The sequence below is a fragment of the Cygnus olor genome, chromosome 4 (genome assembly GCF_009769625.2).
Source record: "Cygnus olor isolate bCygOlo1 chromosome 4, bCygOlo1.pri.v2, whole genome shotgun sequence".
Classification (NCBI taxonomy): domain Eukaryota; kingdom Metazoa; phylum Chordata; class Aves; order Anseriformes; family Anatidae; genus Cygnus; species Cygnus olor.
The window spans coordinates 69,053,673-69,067,645 of record NC_049172.1 but is presented as its reverse complement, the minus strand read 5'-3'; the positions used below and the strand labels follow the sequence as shown (position 1 = coordinate 69,067,645).

Sequence of the window (13,973 nt, the reverse complement as noted above, 5' to 3'; positions counted from 1 at the left end):
ATTTTGGTCTGGTTTGCTGCTGAGTGGGGCAAATGTTTCTGTCCCGAAAATACAATGCCCTTTGTTAATATTCCCACTAGACAAACTCATTTCCCTGAAAAACTCTCTTCTGTTTGCAGACAGGAATTTTAGATGATGACTAAGCAGCTCCTAACTGTGTTGGAGGGGGAGGGATTCCCAAAAGCTCAGAGAGAAAATTCCCACTTAATTCCTCCTGCTAGTGTCACCATGCAATTCAGCACGATGGAAACTATATCATTTTATTGAATTTCACAGTTAATTTGGCCCTGTGTCGATCTGCATGGTGTCTGACAAAGCAAACTGACTCTACCATAGGTCACGCAGCATTTTATGTAGGCAATAGGCTATATCCTCTTCCTTTTACAGGACTAGAAATGCTTGTAACCTACACGTGTGTGCTGATCCTTTACTGATTGACAGACTGGCTGCATTTTACTCATGTGGTGAGAGAAGGGTCCCAGACCACCTCTGAGAGGCTGGCTGCTACCTGGGCAGATACCAGATCTATTTGCCACCTCTACATACTGCTTTTGTTGCTGCTGCCTCTGGGAGCAGAATGCCTGCTGGATTACTTGTTTTAACACCAGTAGCCAACTCTGGGCAATCTTTTATGGGAATACCTGTGATTTTCCACTCACACAACCAAAGTGCAGTACCTGGCAGGTGCAGCTCTGATCATGAACTAGCAGAGGGCTCTTTTACTGTTGGGAGGGAGCTGTTACCATCAAAACCATTCCACCAGCCCCCAGCCAGCTCCCCACTGCATTAGCAAGCTGCTCGAGACAGAGGCCAGCAGGGAGCAGGTGATAAAACAACTCCCATAAGACAAAGCCTGTCCATGGGCTACACGATTCATTGTATGTCTGCGCTACAAACACCTTCAAAATTCCATTCCATTTTTCAGAGTTAACCAGTGGGCATTGCGCTACAACTTAAAAAAGCTCAGAAACTGCATTTTTAGCTGGAACTTACGATCTTTTTTGTAGGTTGAGAGTCTGAGCCCTGCCCTGATTTTTTTTCCCTTTGATGTGCTTTGACCCACTGGGGGATAATAACAAATCTCTGTGTAAATGGTTTTGTGATCATGCTCACAAAACAGTCAGTAAAGCTGTATTTACTGCCATTCATTCTGTTCTTTATTTCTTCCTAAACTGTCAGTGGTTATTTGGAACATTCAAAGCCCATTAAGTTAGATGTGTCCATGAAAGTAAAAACAAAGGCTTGGAAATGTTATTAAAGATATATAAGGTGGTAAGCAGCCTTGGGGCTTAACTCCAAAGCTGTTGGCATGCTGTCAACCTCCCTTATTCAAACCACTGCAAATGATGTCAAGGAGATGGTTAGAAGGTGGTGACTGAGTGTCTTTTAGGTGATTAGCAAAGTCTGATCAGATCTTTCCAGTCTTGCAGGGCAGCTGAAATAATCAAAAGTGATATCTGGTTTAATATAGTATGACAAGGCTGTGTTTAGTGAGTTATCAGCTGGGAAAGGAAACTCACCAATAAATGCCTCATCTTGTACTAAGAAGGCAGGTTTTAAGCAGGATGTTTATGTTCAGCTGTGCTCTAAGGACCTGTAGTTGATGTGGGTCAATAGATACCATAGCTTTTAAAACATAGCCTTTAATCACATGGCCTTCCCATCTCATACCAAAATCACAAACCAGGCAGATTAAAGGTGGGTTTCATTGGTATTTAGAGCTGGTAGTCTTGGTAATGTCCTTTTTCATGTAACTGATTACACCGGTGGAGATTAATTTGGCGAGTAGATTTCCCACAGCTGGTGTGTCCCAGAGCAATAAGGAGGTTCTCCCTCTGATCAGACTGATTCCCAGATACAGCCCCAGCTCATGACAGACAGAGATGACTGCATATAATGGATGAAGATATGACGTTGGTGTCAGGAAGCTCTGTGCTTCATCATGCAGCTACTGAAACCACAAGTGCTCCAAACAGACAGGCAAAGCAAAGCGTGTGTGTGCTAGAGAGGAAGGATTCCCACATTTCCCTTATGCAGTCGTGCTGACCCTGCCCTGTTCTCAGCCCTCTCTTGCACAGGCAGGCTGAGAGGTTGCAGGCCTTTCAGATCATACCCAGCTCTGGCTCAGGAAGGTTCCCAGTGGGAAAGATCCCAATTCGCTCTTGTTGCTGTCAGGCACCAGTCTTGGTATTGATGAACCCCATTTCAGCTGGGTAAGCTTCTGTTCTTACAGGCTTGGGACCCCTTTCTTTAAAGCCAGTGATCCCATCACATGTTTGAACTATGATTTCCATATGCCTGCTCAGCACCAATTGTCTATTTTAGACCCTAACAGCATATTAACCATAACAGTAGTGAAGAAAGAGATGTTAAAACAGAGTTAAAATATGCCTCACTTTCTCTATGTAACTTTCAACAGTTAGACAAGGCCATAATACTCTAATTTTATTTTTTTCAGCCTGTTTTTAAATAAAAAGACAATTCCTGGTAGGTTGTTTTTTGTTTGTTTGTTTGTTTGTTTTAAGCCTCCCATGACCTTGTGAGATTACGTTCCAGTTTGTGTGGTTGAAGTAAGATTGTAAGAAAGACAAGTAAAAAAAAAACAAAAACAAACAAACAAAAACAACAGCAGCCAGACTCATATTGAATGTACTAATGAGAAAAACATAAATATGCACCACGCTGAATTTCTCCATGTCACAGGAAGTACTGCCTTGTTGGTAAGAGAATTAATCACACAAAAGTTAAATTGCTTTGCAGACCAGAAAGCAATAGCTCTGTTTTGTTACTGTAAGCATCATCTCATAAAACCAGTCCCAAATCTTAGAACAAAAGTAAAATGGACTTTTCTTTGGGAGCTAATTAGTTTTACAGTGCTGACACTTTCTTTTTGATGTTGCTTTTTTCCCCCCCTCTTACAGACAGAAACTCTGCTTCTTCAGGTGGAAAAGAGAAATCTGTGTGACTGTGTAACTGCAAATCTGCTGAACTGAATCCAGGAGGCCAACTGTATCACCTGTTCAGCGGTTTTTAAAATGCAGCTGTATAAAATACAGCTTTATGGAGTTCATGTTGCAAGCATGTACACCCCACTGTGCTGAGGATACTGGGGGGTTGTGTCTCACGTATTTGTCTGTTCCGTTTTTTTTTTTTTTTTTTTTTTTTAATAGTCCTCTTTTCATATTCACTGGGTTGCCAGTAAGGGCTCAGTTCAGTAAATCTGCTACTTGGCATTAGAGCGGGGGGAAAATTTACATGCTTTGATTTTTAAATCAGAATTGGCCAAGTGTAACCCGCAGGATAAATATGGCCAGCGGTGCTCTAGAGACACCAGCAGCTGGTTTTGGTCTCTAATATGAGCATACCTCTGTGGCAACTTCCCCAATTATATTGAGACAGGTAATTGTGTTCTCTGTAGGTTTTGCCTGTTTATTAAAGATGATGGAAGTCCTTTCTGTTTGTTTGTGCTGTCGCCATGTTCAGGCATATTGTAGTTATATCAGCTGTAAAGAGGCATGTGTTACGAGGAGGTATATGTGTGCTATACTTGGACCAAAACGGCTTATATCTTTGTGCTGAATTTCTGGCATCCTGTGTAAGAGTGTTGTCTTCTTAAATTAAAACCTTTAATTTCTTACCTTTTTTCCCTGGACATTCCACACTTAACCCACCATATCTCTAAATAACTCCATCCTAGCAGGTCAAATGGGAAGAACAAAAAAAAGGAGAGTAAGACCATGACTTTGCAGCCTTGCTGGCAGCCTTTCCAGAAGGCCAAAACCTCTCCAGCTGAGTTTGGAAGAAGGTTCATGCCTGTGGCCTTATCTCTTTAACTAAACCAGTGGGACTTTACTGGGAGTGGATGAGAGAGGAGACACGAATACTGCTGTGCCAGGAGCTGGGCTGCCTTTAGAGGGCTTCAGCTGATCCTGGTTATGGCAGAACGGTTTCTCAAAGTTTCTTGGCTTTTGCAGAAGTTGGGTCTTCCCCGTCTTGTTCTAGCTTGGCTTTGTTCCTCTGCTTTGCTCTGGACCTGCCGTGGCCTCTCTCTAGGCCCAGGAATCTCCTGGTGAACCCCTCCCTGGTCCCCCATCCTGATGACTGTGTGTGTGGTCACTGCGAGTGTGGGTGGTGGGCCTGGTACTCCTCAGGTCTGCAGTCCCCTCAGATCCAACTGCAGCACTGCGGGAGTAATGTGTGGTGTTCCCACCTACTGTGGAGTGAGGGCACGTGGTGCTGAGCAACACTGATATCTTATTCCCTGTCTGGTGAAGGTGCTGAGAAGAAGGGCTTGCTTTTACTTGAGAAGCCAGCATTCCCATTGTGGAACTCGGAGGGAGTCCCAGAAGAGAGCACATGGTGAAAACCCAGCTCCCAAAGCTGAGTTCATTGGTGGCCCACCACACTGCTATAAGCTCACCAGCTTGGTTTAGGTTTAGGTATTTTCTTGGTTTAGGTGTGGGCAGGAACCCACACAGCTAATATGGCACACAGTTCTTAAAAAGGGTTGGCAGGGAGGCCTGGGAATTGCACCCTGCAAACAGAATGTCTGTTCTGGGCAAGTGAACAGAAACTTTTAATGGATTTGAACACGTATGCTCAGGTTTAATATGACACAGTGACGAGGGTGAAGGCCATTTTTATAGAGCAAAAGAAAACAGCATAAGCAGGCAAACTGCTGATAAAGACAACTTGAATAAATCATACTCACAAAGAACACACTTGAGTCTTCAGTCTGGACAAGAGATGATTGAAGAAGGAGATGGTATAAATTTACAAAATCATGAGTGACCAGAGAACGACTGTTTGCTGTCACTTCCCAAACAAGAAGTGGGGCACAGTGAACTGAAACCAGCTGGTGACAAGGTCAGAGCAAATAGAAGGATGATGCTCTTGACCTACTGCATGTTTAAGTTGTAGAAGTCCTCACTGCAGAATGTTGCCAATCCTAAAAATTTATATGGGTTTAAAAAGCAGCTGTTCAGACTCATGCCTGAAAATCCTATGGCAAACTGTTAAATATAAAAATGACAACTTTGATTCAGGAGGTCCCTGAACCACAAGTTCTTACAGGTTAACAGCACTTTAGGAAGACACTGTAGTTGCCCTGGTTTTATACTTTTCCTGACATTTAATAATGGTCTGTGCCAATGATAAGATACTGGCCTTACAAGGATCTTTGGCATGGTGTGGTGTGGATGTTCTTATGTGTAGAAATGAACTGCTTCCTCAATTCATAAAGCAAACCCTCTCTCAGTGCTCCAGAGAGCCACTCCTTTTCATCCCTTTGACACAAACACCTTCAAAAAGCCTCAAATTCTGGGTTTCCGCATTGTCCAAGGACAGGCCCCATAAAGTAGGCCAGTGGCCCTGCTTCTGTAGCCTGGTACACTGGAGAGACTGCTCCAAAGGCAGGAGTCAGGTCTCCTTCAGGAAGCGAAAGAAATGGTACTGCACATTTGCCTGCTGCCAGGAAGGAGCTATATAATTACTCAGATATTAAGGTCTCTTTTTGAACAGTACAAACCCATTCCTGTCTAGCATTCATTCGCTGCCCTATGGCCTTAACAGTGAAAAATGGAAGTTTGGGGCTGGAAACAATTGGTACAAATGGGCTGACCTCTTCCCATCATACTTAAAATTCACTATTGCCACTGTACATCCTACAAGAAGTTATTTTTTTTTTTACTCAAAACCCAAAGATCTCCATTAAATCCAAACTGTTTTATATGTATTTGGTAGGGCCATCAGAACATGTATGCATCCTTCTCACTCCTTGTCCCGTTTCATTCCCTGTACTGCGTTATGTGGTTTGTCTCTTGCTTTGTGACTGCACTGAAAGCTGTTTGGGACAAAGAAGTTGTTAAAAACACTGGATGGTGGCCACCACACCTTCAGGTGTTGTGAACTTATTAAATAAAAATCAAAATGTAAAATATTCTGGCCTGTTGCTCTAGTTTCAAACATAGTATTTGTTTTTAAGCATAGGTTTGCAGTTTAATCTCCATATAGATCTTCCTTAACCTTCTTAGATATTCCTTAACCTTCTTCTTCCAGCTTGCCATTCCAGCTATAACTTCGTAGAGTTATGGGGAGTGGCAGAGACAGTATTTTCCAGGCCCCAAGGCCCTGAATTTTGAGAAATGGCTTAAAACATAAGAAAAAGAATTGCAGGTATGGATTCCATGAGAAGAGAAACTCATATTTCTGCAGATACTTCATTTTTTGTGTTGGTCTGCCCATACTCCCTTTCCTGGTAGTCAAGGCTGTAGAGCTACAGTGGGAACAATTTGACAATACTAATTTTATTTTTAAATTATTCTTTGCTGTGAGGCAGTGTCCATAATAGATGTAACAACTTGATCCTCTGTTTTCCAGTTGTCATCCTATGATTTCTGCTCTGAACATGCACTTGCTGAAAACCCACTAACGCATCAGCTTGCGTTAATTAGCCTTGAGCACCTTTGCTGTTTAAATCAAATTATGCAATACTGCACTTTTCAGGTCATCTAAGTGGCAAAACAATATCTTGTTCTCTTTGTCAATAGAGTCTGGAAGTGGAACAGCACTGGAAATGTTCTCATTTTACTTTATATAGCTTCACTCTTCTTTGAGAGTCCGAAACAACTAGAAAGAATGCTGACTGCTCCATGGGGTAAGCAGGACACAGGTTTCAAGGGAGGCCAGTATGCAGGTTATTGTTTTGGGGTGGGGTCTTAATATTTTAATAGCATTAATAGCTGCACTTTACACTTAATCTTCATGCTCAGGCAAACATAAGGGAAGCCTAAGCCCCAAGCTGCATATAATTGTTAGGTATTTTCTAAGCATTGCTGCTCTTATCATATATATATATATATATCTATATATATTTAAGAATATAACTTTATTTTTATCTTAATCATTTGTTTTATTTCTATACTCTGTAAAATATTTAACTTTGGAAAATCCAGTAGGTAGCACAGACAGAGAAATGAAGAAATCACATCACGGGGACAGTGAAAATACAGCAGAATATTTTTGCTCTGTGAAGTGTTAGTTGTTGCATTAAAGCAGTTTGGGTCTTGCGTCGTTAGAGAAGGCAGAGACAAAACACAGCTTCTATTTAGCTTTAAGTGCAAAGCAATGCTAATGCATGCCAATTTGATGTGATTATTAGATAATCTAAGTGGCTCTTCTAAGAAATGAGCAGAAAGTGTAGGAGCTTGTTTGTATAACAGAGTTGTGCCGAGTCCAAATTAATGGAAAGATCTGGTAATATAAAGTACATTTCTATGTCAAATCTGGACTAACTTTTGAGAAAAACAAACTTCATTTATGCTAACAACATTGGCAACATTTGTTATTTTTGTGGCTTCTGCACAGAACCTGGTGAAACTTGGCATTTTCCTTTGCATAAATCCCAACTGACTTTAAAGTTCCCAGTGATACCAGGTCTGATGAGGTTGTATCTGTTGAGCTCTCAAGCACAACCTAAAAAGATGACCAACTGAGAAAGATATAAGTAACAGTTTTACTCTGGAACTCTTCAGGTTAATATAGGGTACAAACTTTGGGACGAAAATCAACGTTACCAGCATTTGTGAATGTTTATAGTCAAGGATTTCATTGGAAAACATCTTTAGTGCAACAAATTGAATTTCAAAGCTTTGAGCAGTTTGGGTTGTTTCTCTTCCCTATTAAAGGACAGACCTTCAAATCATCCATGCAGTAAATTTGATACACAAAGTTCCTTGCCTAAGCAGCTCTTGAATTCTTCCTGGACTATATATATGTACACTGTAATAAAGCATCCAGCTTGTGAAACGTATTTGTTTTCAGCCAACAACACTGAATATAACTAACGCACAATTTATTCTTGCATTGAAGGAGGAACTGAAGAATATTTAAATGCCTTTTGACAGCTGGTATATTGCGCATTTGAGGAATGGTTTGTTTTATATACAATGTAAAATCAAATTGTATTTTATCCATGGAGGGTTGAAGCATGCCCTAGAAGTCCTAGAAGCTTTTCTAAAGCAAAATGAGACCTCACCTTCTCTTTCTGTATGCACATACGGGCTGCTCAGAAAACTGTCTGTGCCTTCTGCCACTGCTTTTGATAGCAACAGAATGATGTACCAAAACCAGCACTTAGAAAAACCCCACCAGGTACTTCCTGAACATAACTGCTTTCAGAACAAATTAATTCAGGAGAGGTTTTCACATACAGTTCTCGAACAAGTAAAAAATGACATACTCATATTTTAGACATGGCTAAGACTGGCAGTAGCAGTGCAAATAGGTCAGCTTTACTGTTCATGGCATTCAGGTTGTGTGTACACAAATAATACACAACCCTTGCCTATGCTGTAAACTTACACCCTGTCCAGCACAGTGAACCATTGCTGGATTTGCAGCAGTCCAGTGCAAACCTTCAAATATAAACTCTGAACACTCTGGTATTTTGCCAGCGGTTCTTACTTTTTCTTGGAACTAAAAGCATGAGCTGACCTTCGTTTCACAATAGCTTGACAGCTGCCCCTCCTGTATAGCTGAGAGCCTTCTAGGCATTAGGGATCATCTAAAGATGCTTGTCACACTTGGCTTCAATTTATTTTGGGCAAATTGATCAAGCCTGGATCTTTCCCCACATCTTTCACTGTGGTGAGTGAGACCTCTTGGAGTTGATTATTTCCTGCACTGAAGGATATCTTTGTGCCAAGTTTCAATCATGCTCCTGTTTTGCAGCCACATCCCTGTTTTGCAATGTCATGTGGACTTTGCTGGGACAGCTGCAGGGCCTCAAAGCCTCACAGTCTGACCAGGGTTCAGCTGGCTTCTTGAAGGGTTTTCCAGGAAGCCCTAAGAAGGGGAACTTGTCAAGCAATGTTGCCAAGAGCAAAATCATTATTTCAGGAGGAAGGCATTTTTTCTCCACCAAAACTCTGACTTAGTGCTTAAAGAAGATACTGAGTCATCAAGCAAAGGTGAATCATTATCTCATGGCACAAGGGACAAGATAAGTAGAGGGTGCTTTGATTTTCAGTCCTTCTCAGGGCCTGAGATGCCTGTCAGAAAAGTAATAATACAGTTTATTCTCTTTATGTTCTGAAACATCTACAGTGCACCAGCCTGTCACCCCTCAACTCATCTGCAAGACTGTAAAATAATCATTTAAAGGAGTGTTAAGAAGCTGTAGGCCCTGGCAGCTGCCCTTCAGTCAAGTATCTCTGAATTCCTTTACCAGTGACTCATCCCAAAACAGGAATGCACTCTCGCCACCTAACTTGTTTAGACCAGAAAAGCATTGCCTTTGCCCTGCTAACTGGTGAAGGAGAAATAGTCTGAATTTCAGCTGCTGCATGAAGGCAATACATTTCTCTCAGGGGTGTCTGTGTTTATGCTGGAATTACTACACAGATAGCTAGGAAGTAACTACTGGGGAAGCAAAATGATTCTTGTCATCAAAGAATCATGACAAACAGGGAAGAAAGGATATCCAGAAGAAATCACCTTGTCTGAATGCAGGGCCAACTATCCGAATATGCCATTCCTGAACGGTGTCTAACTTATATCAACAGGTTTAAATATCCCCCTGTCTTCACAGGCAATCCATCCCAATGCCATTCCTATCATAAAGAAGTTTTCCAGGGATGTTGGTGTTGCCTCCTTGGTGCTGTTTAACCTGTTACTTCTTGTCTGATCCATCAGAGATGCCCAGAATGATGCTTTCTCTGTATCAGCCTTTTATGTACTTGAAGAAAATTTCATGTCTGCTTCTGTTCTTTAGACCACACAACCTCAATTCTTCCAACTGTTTTTGGGAGAGCGCAATTCCTAAACCTCTGCTCATTTCTGCTGCGGTTGGTGTCCCTGCTAGTTCCTGGCATTCCTGTATTGCAGTGACCAAAACAGATGCAGTACTACAGCTGGGACCTTGTGCTGAAGAGTCTAAGTTTTTGCACACTTTTTTGTACATCCCAGTATAATTGCCTTTCTTGGCAGTGACAGAATATTGCAGACTGATTTCAGCTCATGATTTCCTAGCTCCTCCATAGAAGTGCCACTTAACCTGCTGTTTCCCATTCTAAATGTAAGTTGTTGATTATTGCTGATGAAGTGTATCACCTTGTCCTCATCCTTATCAATTTTTAATCTGTTTTTAGACCTTTTTTTTTTTTTCTTTTTAATTTGTTTGTATGATTTAGGTTTCTAGTCCTTTCCCCCAGCATTACTTATAACCTCCTGGCCTGGTGTTATATTCTAAATAATCACTTTGCTTATTCATTACCCAGGTGACTAATGAAATGCTGAATAACCCTTGACCTAAGCGAGCCTCTCCAGACCCCATGTGATACATCTTTTCATGCTGACGGTGATCCATTGCTAACTCTCAGCAGTTACCCAGACCCAGAGAAGTTTCCTTGCTTTGCTTCTGACAATGCTGTGTGATACAGCATCAGAAACCTGCCAGAAGTTGGTTAAATTTGGCTTTTCCCTACCCATAATGCCTGTTGCCACATAACAGAAGGACTCTAAAATGTTTTGACTTGGTTCTTGATAAATACCCTGTTAATGGCAATTCTACTTGTTTTACAAACGCTTACAAAATATTGTTAGGATTATTGCTTATAAAATATTTCCAGGGACTGAAAGTAAACTGGCTCATGTGTCATTTTCCAGTTTTTCTTTCCCCTTTTAAAGATATTCACCACATTTACCCTTTTCTATGGCTGGTAGAACTCACATCTTCCCTGAGCTCTCAGCAATAATTGATGATAGCAATTGCTTTAGTTGCTTCTTTAAATAGCCTAAGATAGGTGTACTGACAGAACCGAGCAAAAAAAAGAGCACTAGGCAGATTGAAACCCAGAAAAATGACCTGGCAAAAACCTACACATGTATATAACTAATGGAATTTTCTGCTAAGCTGTTCTTGCATGAAACATTTTCATTGGTATTGGTTGTCTTAGCCACCTGCTCACTACAACTACAACTGTTTTCTTTTGTTTGTTTGTTTGTTTGTTTTGTTTTTGTTTTGGTAGATAAAAGAGATGCTAAGTGCTGTATCACTTTCTAGGCATCAGCTTCATTAACTTTCCCCTCCCACTGAACAGAGAACAAACTCACTTGGCTTTTGTCTTCCTTACTCCCCATGTGCTTAGAGAATGCTTTTTTGCTTCATGCTTCTCACTATTTGCATTTGATTTTGTTTCTTGGCCATTCTGGGGTTGTGCCTCTGTTGTCTTGCCACTCTATTATTCAGGTAATAGTAACCAGACCCAGATTGCTCTGTCTCTGTGCTTTCTTCTTAGTTCAACAAAGGGCTTGTGGCCACGTTAGCAGGCAATGATTTAGCACTTCATACTAGACTGGAATTAACCTCTCCTATCTTTGCCATGTGTTCCCATGACCATAATAATAAGTTCTAAAATTAGAGCACTTACCTGAATTTTCGTTTTATGCACATATATTTAACTCAGGCCGTTAACGTTAGTGATTTTAACTAGTTGTATACATTTTCTTCTTCAACTGTAAAGACGTAACTTTCAATACCTGTAACATTTTGGCATCAATAAGTGATTTTTTAGGGAGCTACCAGATGTTTATCCTCACTAATCATCTTTCCAATAAATGTCTGGATGTTTCTGATTATTTTGCAGGAAACTCATCTTTTGTTAGCAAATTATAATCAAGTATGGATTCAGTAGAAAGAGAAAATGAAGTATAAATACTTCCAATAGTCCTCTAGGATTCACCATGACCTTCTTCATACAGCAAATGGACTCCTGTGTTTGTCTTGGAGTCTTCTCATCCATCAAAGTAAATTTAGTACTGATACCCATTAGTCATAGCGGTATGCAGTAGTGAATGCAATAGCAAAGAGAGTCATGCAAGTACTTTCATGCTTCTCTCTTCTTCAGCTTTGCTGGAGGTGATAGAACAACACAGATTGCTGGAAGTTATCCATGCACACTGGCTCTTTTCCCTGTGAATTGAGAACTGCCTCTTGGACCACACACTTGTGTTAGCAAAAGGTGTTGGGAACATTCTTCATGATTTTTAAAGACCACCACATTTGAGGCAAAAACTGGACAAACTCTGCAAGTGCAATGTCTGATTGTTTTATGTTGGCACCAGGCAATTAAAGAAGGACATTATTTTAAGCTTAGTAGTGTGTTTTAACACAGAAATAACATCTTCCACCACATTAGAAGGTGGATTGAAGGGGCCCTACTGCAGATTCCCCCACTACTTGAAGTGGGAGCAGGTTCAGTGGTGTTGTACTGTTTGGATGGCAGTAGTCCAATTCAGCAAGTACTCCTTCTGTGGTGCTATCACAGTGTTAGGTCTGGATAGTGGGTGGTTGAGCAGTCAGAAAATAACAAGTCAGTCCATCCTCTAACAAATAGGCTTTATTGGATTCATATACAACCATAAAAAACTAAGCTGTGATATCTAGACCTTAATAACAGGATATTGGCTGTGCGTGGGTGTGTCAAACTATGTAGGTACCTAACTATGTGTAGGTATCCTTGACGTCTTGGCATCCTGGGAATGGCATATTTCAGGACATTCAGCTTCTCTTTATTCCAAATTTTCCCAAGTTCTCTGCTCTCATCCCCTTTTATACTCTTTGCAGTTCAGATGGGTAACACCTCTGCTTAATTCTGCAGTTGCCCTTCCTCCCCAAGATGTCATATTCCTTTCCTTACCTCACTGCAGGTTGTGTTGCTTGTCCTACCTTAAAAGAATTAAAAGATCAAGCAAACATGAAAAATTATTTTATAAAATCTTTATAACTTTAGAAGAGACTATATTGGTACCTTGAAAAAAATATTAAAACAATGCTTTCCACCTTAACAAAGGTCCTTGCATCTGTAGGCAATTGTTGTCTGTCCTCTTCTTTAAGATCATATATGAAAAGTGTTATATGGCCCGTGGGACCATAATGAGGGTATGCTCAAGAAACACATATGCCAGGGTAAATGGAAGTGTAAGGCTTAGATTTTGTGCCAGCATTTCCATTTGGTGTTATTTAAAACTGTAGATCAGGGCTTGACTGTGTGACCAGCCCTAGATGAGTATATAGTCAAACTGTACAATGTTGCTGTTACATCCTGGCTCTTCCAGAGCTGCTCTTTTTGCAGGCATCTGAGGCCTGTGAAGAGAGAGACAGTGTTAAACTGGGCCATCTCACACAGCCTCACTTCAGGCATCCAACTTCAGAGCCTGGATGAGGAGTCTTGTCTTCTCATAGAGTCAGTGGGGCCATTTTGGCAGACCCCACTGACTGAGACCTTCATTTGGGCCCTCCACACAAGGCAAGTTGGATTTCAGTTTCAATTTGGGGCTAAAAATTATCTTAATGTGTCATTCTTGTAGGAGTTCATTCCACTGCTCTCGGCTGGCCCTCTGCAAAGTCCTGGCAAATAATTACTGAGAACCTCTCTTTACCAAAGGGTATCACCACTTCCTTAGGGCTTGGTTTCATCCAGGTACTGTCCAGGCAGGTTCATGCTTGAGCTTTGTCAGGACACACCCTATCAGTAAAAATCTACATCAAGAGCTGTGGGTGAAGCGAGCATCCTTAAAATTTTGTAGTGTATAGGTTTTGGCCAAGCTGTAACCACAACTACCTTCTGTGATGGTGTGCAGGACACACAGTACTGTCTGATTCCTCTGCCAACCTTGCTGTTGTCCTGACGGCTTTATTTTCACTGTAATTAAACAACGTCCATAATGGAGCCTGCCCCAGGGCACAGGACACCAGCAGCAGGCACTGGATCTTTTTTCCTTCCAAGCAAACTTCTGAGTTTTCATCTCATCTGAAACCTCCGAGAATGAAGTCTCACTTTCAGTGAGCTACAGCTAAAGCAAGGGACAGGAGCTGCATCTTGCAGCACTGTCCCCTTGGGAATAAAAGCAACCAACACTGACATTGCCCCAAGACCCTCTTGTGGGGGTGGCAGCAGCCGGCGTTCGCCAAG

General features: G+C 41.3%; 1 protein-coding gene across 5 annotated transcripts in view; it reads left to right on the top strand.

Moving 5' to 3' along the window:
* The window catches only part of LOC121069242 (neuropeptide-like protein C4orf48 homolog), a 29,011-nt gene extending 25,560 nt beyond the window's left edge, over positions 1 to 3,451 (top strand). For all 5 annotated transcript variants that reach the window (XM_040555221.1, XM_040555219.1, XM_040555217.1 and 2 more), the window contains exon 4: positions 2,922 to 3,451. In XM_040555221.1, coding sequence (XP_040411155.1) covers positions 2,922 to 2,993 — 72 coding nt within the window. In that variant the 3' untranslated portion in view covers positions 2,994 to 3,451. The remainder of the gene's footprint in view (positions 1 to 2,921) is intronic.
* The last annotated feature ends 10,522 nt before the right edge of the window (positions 3,452 to 13,973 follow it).